General features: G+C 38.0%; 2 protein-coding genes and 1 long non-coding RNA gene across 6 annotated transcripts in view; 2 read left to right on the top strand and 1 right to left on the bottom strand.

The window, feature by feature from the left end:
- Positions 1-16,136, top strand: part of LOC131316851 (probable hydroxyacylglutathione hydrolase 2, chloroplastic) — a 70,682-nt gene that overhangs the window by 43,945 nt on the left and 10,601 nt on the right. The gene's annotated exons all lie outside the window — the stretch shown is intronic.
- LOC131316848 (F-box protein SKIP16) overlaps positions 1-16,136 on the top strand; it is a 31,817-nt gene that overhangs the window by 11,304 nt on the left and 4,377 nt on the right. Inside the window, exons 1-2 of one of the 4 annotated variants that reach the window (XM_058346324.1) lie at positions 9,866-10,151; positions 14,725-15,459. The exons of 2 other annotated variants lie outside the window; for them this stretch is intronic. In XM_058346324.1, coding sequence (XP_058202307.1) covers positions 9,948-10,151; positions 14,725-15,459 — 939 coding nt within the window. In that variant the 5' untranslated portion in view covers positions 9,866-9,947. Of the gene's footprint in view, positions 1-531; positions 765-9,865; positions 10,152-14,724; positions 15,460-16,136 lie in introns of those variants that run through there. One more of the 4 variants, XR_009197303.1, reaches the window with a different exon arrangement.
- LOC131316857 (uncharacterized) lies at positions 9,908-13,452 on the bottom strand. Its single transcript, XR_009197310.1, has 2 exons — positions 11,002-13,452; positions 9,908-10,206 (listed from the first exon to the last, which is right to left on the bottom strand). It is a non-coding gene; the product is annotated as an uncharacterized LOC131316857 (long non-coding RNA).

The following is a 16,136-nucleotide window of genomic DNA, read 5'->3' as shown; positions in this document are numbered from 1 at the left end:
GCTCCTAGCTCAAAGCAAGTCATCTTTCAACCATGTATCCGGTATCCCTTGGCCTATCATTTTTCCTCTTGGGCTGTTGGTATATTTGGCTCAATCGGAACAAACATCACCTCTGCTCTAGTCCTTCCACTAACCCACTTGAGCCTAGATTTTTTACTTTACAAGATGTTTTGTCCCGGGCTAATGAATGGTTCTATACGGTTTACAACACAAACTATGCAAACCCTCCTCCCATTGGTCTGGTTAAGATTGACACAGATGGAGCTGTTGGTGGTAATGGCATAGCGGCAGCAGGGGGTCTCATTCGAGATCACAATGGTAATCTGTTTGGCGGGGTTCGAAGAAACATTGGCTCTTGTACGGTTTTAGCAGCTGTTCTTTGCGGTTTGAGAGATGGTTTAACTATAATAGCTAAGGAGAGAAACTGGTCCAATATCGTAGTTAGCATGGATGCCGCATCAGTGATCAATATATGCTCAAAGATCACAACACCTACTCTCATCCCTTGTACAACTTAATTGGTGAATGCAGGTATCTCCTAGCACAGTTGCCGCTGGTGGAAGTGAGGCATGATCACCGAGAGGCGAACAAATGTGCGTTGACACTTTTGCGAGGGAAGCTGTTACCGAGCCGCTGGGTTTTAATTTATTTTCTGTTGCACCTCATGTTTTGTTATTTCAATTGCACGAAGACTCATTAGAGGTTCAATACTCCAGACTTGTTTTGTACTGTTATGTTTCGCCTTTACTACCAAAAAAAAAGAAGAGATGGTGTACCATAGAATGAGTGTATTTTTTGTTTATGTTACATAATATTTTGATGTGTGCCGGAGAAAAATGAAGTTATGAATGTGTATGAGTAGGTACGAATTTTGTAGTTCATTTGTTATGCAGTTTTTATGGCTTAGTTTATTTCGTACTTTTTATTCATGGGAGGCTTAATTATCCATCCTCAAATCTCATCCAACTTAAGTATTCATCCTTCATTTTTTGAACAGTTATGATTTCATCCTTGTTTTTTTTTATACCAAAAGTGCCCCTAATATATATATACCAGAAAATTAGACCAAAACATAATCTTTCCCATCCCGTTCCACGATTTCCGTTCAATCCCTAAAATTATGGATCCCAATAATTCGGGTGGGATTATATATAAGTAAGCATCTCTCTCTCTCTCTCCAAAGTCCTCCATAAACAACCGCCGCCATTCACACGTCCTCCGGTGGGCGGCGTTCCACTCGTCGTCCGACGTCTTTCGCTCTATCGCCGCGGTTTCCCTCCTCCCTCTCGCCGATCAATCATCCTCCGTCGTCATCAATGAAGCCGACAGAAATCTCCCTTCGTTACCGTTGCTATCGACCGATTCCCTCCTCCCTTTCGCCAATCGATCATCTTCTATCGCCAATGAAGTTTAACGGAGAAGTGGGCGTTATCGTTGTCGCCGGAGCAAATCTTCAAGATGTAATGATTTGAAGTTTTTTTTTTGTTTATATGGTTTGGGTATTCATGGTTTATTAACCATGAATCGGCGATTGAATATTCATGTTTTTTTTCTCGTCTTGTTCGTTGATTTTTTTTATTTATGGCTTGTTTGGGTATTCTTACCATGATTATTAATGAAGGTTTCCATGACGATACACAGAATGGTTTTTTGTTTATTTGAACCATTTACCATGAAATATTTGTTCGAATCATGGGATATTAATCGTGTCCACATAGTAATCGTCATGGTAATTTAACCATGTAATGTCATGGTAATTTAACAATGTAACGGTTTGAATGTCATGTTATATATTTTTTTACGGTAATTTAGCCATGTTCCATGTAATAAGATCAATGAAAAATATGACTTTCTGTTATCTAGTTGGCCAACTCGAAGAAAAAATGCAAATATATGGTCAACTTATCATGTTATATTCCTAAAAATAAGTAATCAATCATATTGATATTTACCAAATCCCATTGAATTAGAAAAATAATCCAATCCAATCCCACTAAATTGGGAAAACAATCAAATCCAATCCCACTAAATTAGGAAAGCAATATGACATAATATATGTATATCATAGTGAAAAGGGTAAGAAAGGTAATTCACACACTAAAAGGATGAAAACATAAGTATGAAAAAAGGGCGGGATGAATTCTTACATGACATAGATAAAGAGGATGAATATTTAAATATTCTTTTATTCATTTGTTACAATATTTTATAGGGATTGTCATGGATTATTCTGGTTCGTTGTGAAGGGCATGTCCGTTACGCACCGCGAATATATTAGTGAGAGTTACAAATCACTTTGGTTTGGTTACGCAAATTTTGGTTAAAGTTGTACTGTAGGCTTCTTTACTTATCTTTAAAATACAATTAGATCATGATAGGAAATAAAATCATGGGCATGGTGGCTGCTTCCAAAAGGATTTAAAAAAAAAAAAATCTTTTAGTGTTTTTTCAGGAAGGAAGTAAAAGGTTTGTAAGCAGATGGTTTGTGCGAGAAAATTCACTTTCTAGCACTTTCATATTTTCGTGCTAATCGAACGTTAAAATAGTGGCATTTTTTTCTCTCTTGCATTTTTTTTCTTACTGCTATGATTTTTGCCCTAATCAAAGGGGCCCTAAAGTTGGAAAGTAAATTGGACGGTGAGACTTCACCTGGATGGTGTGATTTCACTGTCCTTGTTAAGCCACGAAAAGTGGTGTTTAAATGGGCACAATAAAACCAGTTAAAGACACACACACACACACAAACACAGTAAAACCTAACTGTGTGTTTGGATCTCGGATTTGAACAAGGGAAAGAAGACGAAGGGAAAAGATTGGAGAAGGAAATGAGCAAGAAACTCAGTTTTCTTTTTTGGTTACAAGAATGAAAAGAGAATGAACACCGAGAGACCTTTGGCTCAACGGCATTAGGAATGCACCGACTTTCAATGATCCCCCCAAAAAATGAACAACTGTTCGGCATAAAAATCCGATAATGTATTTGGAAGTACCACTTGACTCTCATTTATCTTTCTCTTCACTGATCCAAACCAAGCATAAAACTCTTGTTAGCTGAAGAAAATGATGCCAACCTGATAGGCTATATTACAATAATACATTCACAGAAAAGGCATATCAAATAAAAATCAGTTCTCTTCTCATCAAACATCCCAAAACAAAAACAAATAAAACATCTTCAATTGTTCATCCCTTGCCTTTCATGACCAGAATGGCTCGACAACAATAATATTGCAAAGCGAAGAACAAAACAACAAAACTTCTACATACTAGAAAGAACCAAATACAAAACAACAACAATTGCGCATGTTATATTAGAAACAAACAGGAGAATCTAATCATACCATTGCAAACATTCCAAGAAATGCTGCTAGTAAATACTTGATCCGCCAGATGGAATTGTTGCATCTTAATTGGTCGTTGGAGAAGAACATCGAGGGGTACATTGAACTCTAAGCTCTGCCTTCACTCCTTCAAGAAAAGAAGATCAAGTTTCTTCATAAATTGTGTCAGGTCAACCGCCACATGGTCAGGGGCAACTTCGTTTCTCCATAGCCAAATTTTTTCCATGAAAATCACTGCGAAATGAAGAAAATCCGTCTCATTAGGAGGAGAATCTCCGAAAATAAGGGATGGTGTGAGAAGATTGTTATCCTCGTCCTTTTAATCTTTTTTTCTTCGCTTTTGATCTATTCAGAGTCCATGTGCTTGAGGAAATGTGGCTTCTTTTGCGAGGCTAAAACCTTCAATAATACTCTTTAAGAGAGATCAGGCATGCTGGCTGTAGGTAATTCAACAGATTGTTAGTTTGTCAATAAAGCTCTATTCAACCATAGTTTCTGATTCTTTGATTTGAAACAAATCTGCGTCTTCAGTTTTTAGTACTTTGATTGTGGCAAAGAGGAGGAGTTTGTTTGAGCTCTTCCCTGAAAGCTTGTCAAGGAATTGGAACTTATGGGAGCTGAGGGCACTAGTATTGTTTAGCTTCTCTTTACAAGTTGCTCTCGTGTTCCTCGGTAGCAGGAGAAAGTACGAATACCGGATACAGCTGAGAGGTATTCTCTGGCTTGCCTACCAAGCAGCAGAATGGGCAACAAAATTTTCATTAAATGTCCTCTCACATGGCCAGGAAGATTGCAAAACAAAATCCCTTGATCGAAACTATGAAACAATGGCCATATGGGCACCACTTTTTCTTCTCTATCTTTGCAGCCCAGACACCATCACAGCCTATTCATTGGAAGACAATGAGTTATGGATGAGAAAGTTCTTCAGTCTTTCTGGCTCTTTCGGAGAGCCATTTACATCTTATACATGTCCTGGACCAGAAGCCCGCTTAATTATCTATCCATTCCATTACTTGTGGCTGGAATGATCAAGTTCGGTGAGAGGATTTGGGTTCAATAAATGGCAAGTAGCATTCAGTTTCGAGAGTCAATGCTCCCTCGCCCTGACCCCAGGCCTAACTATGCCAAGTTCATGGATGCCTATAGTGCCAAAGAAGCTGAGAGGTTCAAAATTAACAAAGGGCCACTGATTGAAATTCCACAAGAAGAGGATTCGGTCCACGCTTTAGCAAAAACCGACATCCCAGATGATGACATTTACATCACGCTTATTCCATTTTCATGACTTTCAAGAGGCTTTTTGCAGATCTCATCCTCAGCTTTCAGGATTACAAAGAAAGCCGGTCCTTCTTCCATAAACACTCATGGGAGGTGGCTTTTAAGGTGGTTGAGGTTGAACTTGGATTCGTTTACGATGTTCTCTACACGAAAGCAATCGTGACTTATTCTTGCATGTCATCATTCCTCCGACTGCTAAGTTTATTTCTGTCCACTTCAGTGTTGTCTGCCTTGTTTATCATTTATTGGCATGATTTCTCAGACATAAATATGATAATTACTTGCTCGCTGCTGGCTGCATTTTCTATACTAGAATTGTATGAGGTGATTCTATTACTTTCCTCAGACTGGACAAGGCTTTGGTGGGGTACGCACAAAAATCTGATCATGATGAATCTCATCGATGGAATAATCTCTTTTCTCAGAGGTTGGCATCTCGTACCTGCAAAACTGAAATGGTCTGATCATATGGCTCAATATAATCTGTAAGTTTTTGCCTCAAAGAGAAGTCTGCAACGCAATGTCGAGTCCGAAAGTTTTTTCGTGAAAAGCTGGAGAAATACCTGTACACTAGTAAAGCTGTTTCCCCAGAGTTGAAAGAATTGATATTTACACTGCTAATGGAAAAATCAACAAGTGCCAAGCATATTGGGGAATGTCAAAAGTTATGTGCTTTCAGAGGTGGTCGGGTACTCGAGATCATGGGTTACATGGGTCAGCTTGGCTGGAGTATAGATGTAGAATTTGACCAAAGCATTCTTCTCTGGCACATTGCCACAGATCTCTGCTACTACCAGGATTTAAATGCTAACTCAAGCTTGGTGGAAAATTTGAACTGCAAAATTAGCAAGATGTTATCTGATTATATGTTGTATCTTTTGGTAATGTGCCCCTTCATGCTTCCCAATGGAATTGGACAGATTAGGTTTCAAGACACTTGCGCCGAGGCCATTGAATTTTTGCAAGAATGGAAGTCCATAGCAAATGTAGACGAGACCTGCACAGAGTTGCTTCTAGTGAACACTAAAGTTCTGCCATCGGAAGTGAAAGGAGATAGAAGCAAATCCGTGCTATTTGATGCATGTAGGCTGGCAAAAGATTTAAGAATTATGGAGAATGAACAGAAATGGAAGGTTGTGAGTCATGTTTGGGTTGAGATGCTGTCTTATGCCGCAAGTCATTGTCAGTGGCAACACCATGCCAGGCAGCTCACAAATGGGGGAGAGTTGCTCACTCACGTCTGGCTTCTAATGGCTCATTTGGGTCTTTCAGAACAGTTCCAGATTTCACAAGGCCATGGTAGAGTGAAATTGATTGTTAGTTAAACGTTGAAGGGCCCAGTTGAACGGAAGAGTTCGACATCAACATTGATATGCTCTATGAGATAAAACTGCCCTGGGCATCCGTTCAAAAGTCCTTTGAGGTATGTAACATTATCGTCTCTGTTACTTTTTACGCAAAGCCTTTCAAGACAAGTGCCATTTGTTTCTGTAGAAAATAAAAAGAACGATCAAGTGCGATGTGTAAGCTGAAAAGTTTCTGGCAGAGATGCCAAACTGAATTTGCCTCCTTTTGTTTAATGCATTATTCCAAGAATTCATGCAATGATAGTGCTATGTATAGCTGAAGATCGTTAGCACTAGGACTAGAACAAGGTTTCAAATTTCATGACTTCGATGCATATCCTGAGTCAAAGTTACTCGGAGGAGGGATTTGAAGTAGTAATTTTTATCTCTCAACTATAAGGTCCTCACAGTAGAGATTTTGGTTCGCCATAACAATATCATTGCTTATTGGTTTTGCTGAGAGATGGTAAGTTGGTAGCACATCGTTTATTCATGGCCCGATTGCAAAGAAATAATGGATACGGTATACCCGTCGTTTCTTGGCATAGCATTCCGTGGGTTTAAACGGAGACGGTGATTGAGCTGCGCGCTTCATGGTTGCCATAGGGCTTCAAGGTTGGCATTGGGTGTTGCACTGTTGCATAAAGTCACTAGGAGGAGTGAATTTGAATCCTTTGAAGGTGGTGACCTCGTGATGCTATGTTCCTCACCCGCTATACAAGTAGCATCATAAAGCAGTGTTCTAAAACAAGGAATTAAACGGCGATTAATGGCCGATTAATCGCTAGCGGAGCCTATCCGATTAGATCCGATTAATGATTAATTGCCGCTTACTAATTAATATGCACCGATTAGTCCGATTAATCGCTCGAAGGTGGCCGACCGCTCGACTAGCACCTAGCGATTTTTAGAACATTGTCATAAAGAAGCATGGAGCGTCATATACATTTTTTTCACAACACATGTGTCCGGGTCAGCTTACTCGCACCTCGACTAATTCTGGGATACCAATCCCACCGTTCACTGGGCCATTTTCTACTTGCATTTATGAAAATTACTGTGCTTGGGAGTCCATGATGATGAAATAAAGTTAATAAACCAATATTTTACAAGGGCTACAGTTTTAGAGAGACACGAAAGTGAAAGCCTAAAGCTAGTGTAGATTTGGAGTTGATAACATCTGAGCGATTTTGAGATCTTCAGAGGAAGCAAACCACTGAGTCTCGGGCCTTGACCACCAAGCCAACTCCTTGGGTTCATAAGTATTATATACTGCTGCTAATATAGAAGCATGAATCATCAATATGTAAAAACAAGCATCATATTACAAGATGAAACTTGTTACTGTTTTTTTTATCCAGTGGAACTTGTCGCTCTGTTTTTTTTTTTGGCTTAGCGTGGAACTTATTGCTCTTTTACGTTATGCTTGTTACTAATGTTTATTTAATAAAAGGAGAATTTTTTTTGTGTTTTACTGGATGTAGAATGGTTCCATCGATACCATTCAGTTTTTTTTTTTGATCAAAGCAGAAACATAATATATATATATATAGAGTTAGGTTCCGGTGAGGGATCCCTCATTTTATTAAAATGCGGGACTCCCCATCCCGATTGAATTTCGATGATCCGAGCCGCTCAAAGTGATCAGAACGTGATTTTAAGGATCCCCGTGAGAAATCAGCAAAAAAAATGACCAGGAAGGGCTTCATCCGAGCAGTTTCCATTGAACGGTTCAAAAAAAACTGCTCGGATGATGCCCTTCCCGGTCATTTTTTTTTGCTGATTTCTCTTGGGGGACCCTTAAAATTACGTTCTGCACACAATGAACGGTTCGGATTTTTAAAATTTGATCGGAAAATGAAAGTAAAATGAGGGATCCCTCACTTGAAAATTCCTATATATATATATATATATATATATAAAAGGACACTATCGGTCCAAAGTACAAACTACAAACCAAAACAAAAAACAAAAATACAACAGAAAAAAAGCCCAAAAAAGCCGCAAGGAACCAAAAATGCCGAAGCCGGACCCCATGATACCATTCAGTTGAGTGACACATAACTTGGCGCATTCAGAGTCCACCTTGAATGCTTTGTACTATTTATTTGCGAGTCCTACCAAATAAAAATTACTACTTCCTCCGTCTCTTATTTAGAGTCCAGTATTTCATTTTGGGCTGTCCCTTAATAAGTGTCCATTTTGTAAAGTTAGTGGGTAAAAGAACTTGGCGCATTCAGAGTCCACCTTGAATGCTTCGTACTATTTATTGCGAGTCCTACCAAATAAAAATTACTACTTCCACCGTCTCTTATTTAGAGTCCAAGTATTTTATTTTGGGCTGTCCCTTAATAAGTGTCCATTTTGTAAAGTTAGTGGGTAAAAGTTGGTGTATTGTCTATTTTGTCCCTAAAAGTAGATTCCATTTTGAAAAGTAGGTGAATAAAAGTGTAATAATGATGGGTAAGTAGAAAAAGTGGAAGAAAAAATTGATGTGAAATGTATAATGATGATATCTTTTTAATAAGTTAGAGTTACGAAACAGACATTTAAAAATGGACGGAGGAAGTACATAAAATCATAAATAATAGGAGACAATCAAATCTTTACAATATTAAGCTGGAGAAAAATGGACGGTGTGTCAACGGGCTCACAAATAAGCAGTTTGGATCATAAAGGATGGGATTTTATCAATCAAATAAGGTGCAGTTCAGATCAAAACTGCCAAAAATCATTTTCCTTATCCAAAATACACTAATGAAAATGGAAAGAGGAAATAGTTCATGCTACTATCATATAACAAGCTCTGTAGCTTTGGAGGGGGAAAAAATGTTGTTCGAGTTCGTTAAATTCTTGATTCAAACACTCAAAATATACAAATGCTTTAGATCAAGTAGTTTAAGGTAACTTATCAAGGCAATTTTTTATAATTTGGATGAGGATGTAACGTAACTCTACTGAATTACAGATATTGGTCTTTTTTCGTCTTTATTGAATTTTTATGAAATTTTTACTTTTTTTGGATGCATATAGCCCAACTCTCTTTAAAAAATAAAGGGAGTTAGATAATGCCAAAATCATTTTTGTTCCTATCAAAATCGTTTTTTTTTCTGTCAAAATTCATTTATTGCATGACTTAATTGCCATTCACTACGCAACTTACTTTACGAAAATGCTCCTTCAAATCCAGGGGATTATTTTTGTTTATCTTCTCAAGTAACCTTTAGTTTTGCTCGTGAATCGCATTTTTGGTTGATGTTTAATTTTTCTTTGCTTGTCTTCTAAAATTAGCTCTAGAATTTGTTCATGAATCCTTGCATTTTTGCTTGAAACGTGGAACTGAAACACACATTGCACTTATGGGATTTTAAAAGGTATTTTTGTTAAGTGTTGTAGTGGAGGACAATTAAATCATCCAATGAATGAGTTTTGGTACGAACAAAAAAGATTTTGGCAGAAACAAAAAGAGTTTTGAAAGAGAAATGCTAAGTGCAAAAAAAATAGGCAAAGAAAAGACCCTTAAAGTATACATGAACGGTTCAGATTCACTGCACACGGCTCAGATTCACTGTGCAATGAATCTGAGCTGTTCATATACACTTTAAAAGTCTTTTCTTTGCTTATTTTCTTTGACCCTAACACAACCAATTTTAGAATTATCAATTCCCAAAATTAAAACATTTGTTAAAATGTAGTAATTTTTTTTTTACTAAAAACGAAAAAATGCACAAACCGAATACTCCATAATTTTGTTTTCTCTCTCCAAAAATATGACAGCCAAACAAGGCGTAAAAGACTTGGGGAAGCCCCCAATGTCTTGTTACATCAACACTCCAGTAAATTCCAGTATTCCTTGCGGATCAAAAAAAAATTCCAGTATTCCTTGTCAAAAAAAAAAAAAAAAAAAAGTAAATTCCAGTACCCCGTCCCCAAATGGCCAAATCCCAAACTAGAGAGAGGGAGAGAGAGAGAGAGTGGGATGGGTTTGGACAGCGTAGGAGCTCTTGCGATCCACGAGATTCTATCAAAACTGGGTCCCACCGACACGGCCGCGGCCGGCTGCTTAAACAAGAAGTTCCGTGATTGGGCCGCCGACGAGTCCCTCTGGTCCAAATTCTGTGCCGATGAGCTCGACCTTTCCTCCCCTCAGGACCCTCTTGGAAATCCCACGCCCACTTTCAAGGTACACCAAATTTCCACCCATTATTGCTTTATGTGTTTTTGGCGAGAGAGGAATACTAGTGTTGGGAAAAATATATGCAATAGGATTTTTCTGGTAGAATAATAATTCTAAATAATATTCATCGATCAAATACCGTAATATAAATTAATAGAGAAAGGAATAGAATAGCCTGTGGGGTAGTCTGAGACACGTGATAGCGCTCTCCTAAGGAACGAACGATATACCCCTCTTGTGTAGTGAAGCAAACTCACGAACCATGTAGCTTCCCGACTCTCGAAATCCGTATAAATACAGTACCAAATTTATGTGATAAAAGATGGCCAAATACTGAAGAAAGATTTCTGGCACTGTTGTGTTTTTAAAAGAGGAAGAGTCTGATAGTTGTGTTTTTGCCGACTAGTATGTATTAGATTTATATACAATATATGCAACCAACTACTATGATATATAGAAGAAATAGGAGGTTTTTAAGCTAAAGTGGGTTTACTCAACAATATGCTACTAATAATTAGGAGTAAAACAAAAAGACCAATTCAAAAGGAATTTCCACTCCTTTATATTACCTCCTTTACAAAAACCGGACTGGGAGATCCTGCCAAGCAGGGGTGCTCGGCAGGGGTGCCGAGCGCATCTCGACCGTCCAAAAGTGTTTTGGACGGCCCGGATGCAAAGATACCGAATGGATTTAAAAAAAAGAAAAGGAAAAGGAAAAGATGTTTCGATCTGGGCCGTCGATTTTGACATGAACGGCCGGATTGGCCGCTCGGCAGGGGTGCCGCTCGGCAGGGTCCTCGGGTCCACAAAAACCCACGTGATTAAAATTAAATTAAAGTAAAATATTAAATTAAACCAACAACTAGATATTTTGATGGGACGAGACGGCCTTGATTAAAATTAAGAGCTTCTTTCTTTCTAGTTTGTTTAATCTCTCTCTCTCTCTCTCTCTCTCTCTCTGTGCGTGTGTGTGTGTGGTGAGAGAGTAATCGTGGATATTTTGTATGTGTATCCGTCTCGTCGAGACAAATCAATAATCCACAAAAGTTTGGTGCAAAACTAACAAATGTGAATTTTTTTTAACAAGGACAAAACGTGCACTTTTTCTAGAAGTCCTAAAAGGTTAGTGAAACAAGGCCTTAGTCGAGGTGCGCATAAGCTGACCGCGCACTTGAGTTATGAAAAAAAAAAAAAGTTTGATCAATTTGTTAACAAGTTGGATATTTTTTGGCGTTTAGAGAGGTATAGGTTCTCTTTATTGTTCGGTCTCGTTTAATGTTGTCGTTTAAGGGCCGGAGATGCTCTTGTTAAAAAAAAATGTGTCTTTGTTCTCATTTTCTGGGAAAATTTAATTGCTTATCCTTAGATTTGTTTGGGTTTTGAGAAAATGGTGGCATGCAAGAACTCAAAGAAACTAACAAAAAGTTGAACCTGAAACTTTGCTAAAGCGACTAACCCTGCTAAAGATCTGTAGTTCTTAGGAGTTCATTGGTGCGTTCTTTATACTTGGTTGGATCGTCTGGGCATTTGGTGTCTTTTGCCCTTAACTTTGCACTTTTTCTGATATAAGACTCCTAATTAGATGTTAGGCAGCTAAAAGTGTTGCTATTGTGTCAGACCATGCCTGAGTTAGAATGGAAGACATTGATTGTCTTGTGATTTACTTATTTTGTATTTGTTAGATGATTAGTTTGGCTTCGCCCAAGTTCTTTGTAATGATTTCAGTTTTGTAAGTGCCGCTAGGCGTTTATCAATACAATCTTTTCACTTTTGACAAAAAAAAAACTAATCCTTAATTGGTTAATTAAGGCTCTGTTTTGATAGAGTCATAGAGGCTGGATTTTAAATAAAGGGATCGATATGAGAAAAAATTATTTCCGGATGAGGTGGAAACCATGGGGTTTTCGCCTCCCATTATGGGCCCCACCATGTGTTAATTGCAGTAATCTGAACCGTTCATCTTGTAGAGCTTGCAAAATAGTGTATTCAAACAAAAAATCAACTTTATTGGACATTCATAGGTATATCAAAAATTGAATTTTGGTTTATAAAACGGATGGTCATGCATATTTTAACTTAAAAACTATAGACAGAATCCAGGCCCTACATTTTGTAAACCAAAATCCAAATTTTAATATACATATGAATGTTTGATAAAGTTGATTTTTTGTTTGAATACACTATTTTGCGAGCTGTACAAGATGAACGATTCGGATTACCTCAATGAACGCACGACAGGGCCCACAAATAGCGGTGGCGGAAACCCCACGGTGTCCGCCTCATCTGGACATAACTCACTCTCATTAGATATTCAATTTAACTTGTAAAATAGGAGGTTTAAGTATAGGTGGTTGGTAATCCCACCCTTCAAGGTACATACATTTTCCATCTCTATAGTTGTATGTACGTGTGTGTGTGTACGTATGGTGTCCATTCCCTTTGCCCAGAAAATTTAATTGCTTATTCAACGTTGGGTTTATTTGGGTTCTGATAAAATTGTGGCATTCAAACAGAATATGACGAAATTAAGGGAAAAATTGAAAAAATTTGCTGAAGCAAAGAACCCCAGTGTTCTAATAGTCGCTAGGCGGTAGTCAGGCGGCTGGGCACCGCCTACTCACCTAGCGCCTAGGCCAATTAATCGGCGCCTAGACATTAGGCGGATTTTCTATTTATTTAATTTTTAAAATATTCTCCTACCCCCTCCCTAAGTTTTGAGAGCAAATATAACAACATAAGTAAAACAAAACATTAAATATGGCACTGCAATCAAAAACTACACCGCCGAGCCACCTAATTGTTTGCCTAGCTGCCTAGCCCGCCTAACGCCTAGTCCTTAATTTTAAAAAATTACACCGCCGAGCTGCCTAATCGTCCACCTAGAACTACCTAATCCGCCTAGTGCCTAGCCCGCTTAGCCGATTAATCGTGCTTAGTGACCGATTAATCGGCCCGGCGCCTAGACAACCGCCTAGGACCCTAGGCGCGGCGGTGGGGTACCTCCTAGTGCCTAGGCGCCGATTAATCGGCCGCCTAGGCCGTCTTTTAGAATACTGAAGAACCCTAGATTAGTAATCCTCAATTGGTTAGCTAAGGCTCCGTTTGGGTAGAGGTTGGATTTAAATCAAGGGATTTTATACTAAATTTAACATGTAAAACAAGAGGTTTAAGTATACGTGGTTGGAAAAACTTGAGTGGAAGATGAAATAGAGGTAAAAGAGATATATTTGGTGTTTTGGGATTCTTGTACAACTGTAATCCTTAACCTTCTAAAGCTTTGAATTAGATTTTGAAATCCATATGTGAGCAATTGATTCTAAATTTGAGTCACTCTCGTGATAGTGTCAATTTTCTTTTTTCAAGATCTTTATTTATTTGAATTGAGCCTATCTTGGAGAATGACCTCCATTTTTCCTAATTTGGGTAGTCTCTTTTTCTTTTTCTTTTGGGCAAAGTCCACTTTGACTCCCTGTGATTTGGTTCATGTGCGGATACACCCCATATGGTTTGTGAAGTGTGCACATAACACCCAATTCCATCCATAATAACATCAAGTATGACGGACACGCATTAAAAGTCTAATATGCCCTTATCTTGTCTTTTGATTCTTCTTCTTCCTTGAATCTAACCAATCCATCCCCTGTATTAAAAATTGTATTTGAACCATTGGTATTGAAGAGTTTGACGAGTACTACATCCATACCAAAGTTCAAGTCGATCAAAAAATGAAAACCTCATGGTTGAATCGAATTTATTATGAAGTTTTTCAAATTTAAATTTATCATGCATTTGAACAAGAATTTTATCATTGAGTTATTGATGTCTGATCTAGTTGATTTTTTACAGAGATGCTTTATTCTATGATTAATACATTATGAACGGCTCGGATTGGAATTCAAGAGGAGTGTGAGATACATCTCCGTTAAAATAGACAAAATTGGGTGTTATGTGCACACTTCAAAAACCACAGGGGTGTTATGTGCATACTTTTGAACCATAGGGGGTGCATCCGCACATGACCCAAACCATAGGGGGTCAAAGTAGACTTTGCCCTTTTCTTTTCATAGGTTTTCCCACAATCGACATTCGTTTTTGCCAATCAAACTGTGGATCTCAAAGAAATGATCATTCATTTCCTTCTTGTTTCCCAGACCGAAACATAATTAATTGACTTGCCTTGTAAATTTCATGTTCCTTGATTTTCCCTTTCTTTTCCTTGCACCTAACTAATTGAAGAACTTAACTGAATGCGACAATTTTTTTTGAGAATCAAACAATCCAAATCAATAGGATTTCATTAATCCTCCCATGCAATCGGTGTTTCATCAGAGGTTGAAATTTTTGAGAGAAAGCAAGAGAGTGGAAAAGCTCTCATTCCGAGTTTTGTGAAATTGAAACCGTAGAGACATGGAAGTTAATCTCCTTGTTTCTTAACTGCCCAAATATAACTTTAGCAACATTATCATTTATGCAGCTTTTAAAAGCACTTGACTTTTTGTGTTCACCAAAAAGAAATTTGTTAGATCGTTTTTACTAGTGCTTGGATATGGATGATCTCTGTCTCTCTCTCTCTCTCCAGGTCGCTTATCAGGTATGGCGGGAAGCTTTTGGTATGTATCCTTGGCCCTTAGTTGGACGAGTCAAAAGATGTTGGGGCAGACTTAAAAGCTGGTTGTCAGCTAATTTTCCGGAGGCCTTGGCTACACTGCGTAAGGGTGCATCTGAGGGTGAAATAAAAAGTTTGGAAAATAGTTTGAAAGTAAAGTTGCCTCTTCCCACTAGGCTTCTCTATCGGTTTTGCGATGGTCAAGACATGAAGAGGGATGAAGTTACTGGACGCATACTAGGAAGTTCATTGGGCCTTTTAGGTGGCTACTCCTTTAATGACCACCTTGTGAATGTGTACTTGTTACCTCTTCATCTGGTAATCCTTAAAACACTGGTAATCCGTAAAACAAAGAGTACTGTACTCCAGCGTGGATTTGGTAGGAATTCTATTTTTGTTGCTTCTTCCTCTTACAGACAAAAGGCTTTCTTCTTCAACTGTGAAAATGGTCAACTTTATGTGGGTACCCGGAATTGGCTGGCAATTGATGGCGGAGCAATTCCTTGTGTACCCAAGGAACTGATTAGGTTGGTGCCGGATTTTGGAAGTAGTCAACAACAGGATGCCATGCTATTATGGCTGGAAGAACATGGCCACCGCTTGCACAGTGGCGTTATTAGACTACACGAGGAAGGAAAAATCAGAGGCATCAATCTGTTCCCTGAGAAAGCTCCCCAATGTTCCATTGCTATAACAAATGGTGTTAAGGTAAGGATTTTAGAGCTCCCCACTCCCCTAAGAGAAAGGAAAACATAATCGAGCGACACACACTGGAATTAATTCCTGTGTTGCATATATCTATAAATACCTTCTTTTAGTTATAACATATTGGCATGTTACCTCTTCTGTTGTTACTATCAACATTTCCTCTTGCTGATATGATAATTTCAATCATAGTTATCAGAATCATATGATTCACGATTCATGCAAAAAGGATATGAATGTGTAGGTGAATTGAGATTGGGATGGAATTGTTGACCCATATGATTCTTGATTCGATTTAAAATTTATTTTTCATTCAATATTGAACCTATCACATCCTATGACTTCGAAACCCTTCTTGCGTCTTTATTTTTTTAAGAAAATAAAAACTATAATTGCATATTGCTTAGTACAAATATATACAATACCCATGCAATATATATGTTGGTTTTTTTGGTGATTCGAGCATTTTAATAGGATCCAGTTCTTAAACAGTTTGTTAGAATTTTCCCTCAACATTGTCAACATACAATTTCTAAAGATGTTTAAGGCTAAAATAATGTTACTCTTGAATTATTTATTGCTATGTTGATGAACTAAAGTTAGCCTTACATGCTATTAGTCAAATCAGATGGACTTAATGTTTTTTAAAGACTCTCTTACTTTTCTTGAACAATAATACA

The sequence above is a fragment of the Rhododendron vialii genome, chromosome 2a (genome assembly GCF_030253575.1).
Source record: "Rhododendron vialii isolate Sample 1 chromosome 2a, ASM3025357v1".
Taxonomy (NCBI): Eukaryota; Viridiplantae; Streptophyta; class Magnoliopsida; order Ericales; family Ericaceae; genus Rhododendron; species Rhododendron vialii.
Note: the sequence above shows the minus strand (reverse complement) of the source record. Positions and strands in the feature narration are given on the sequence as shown.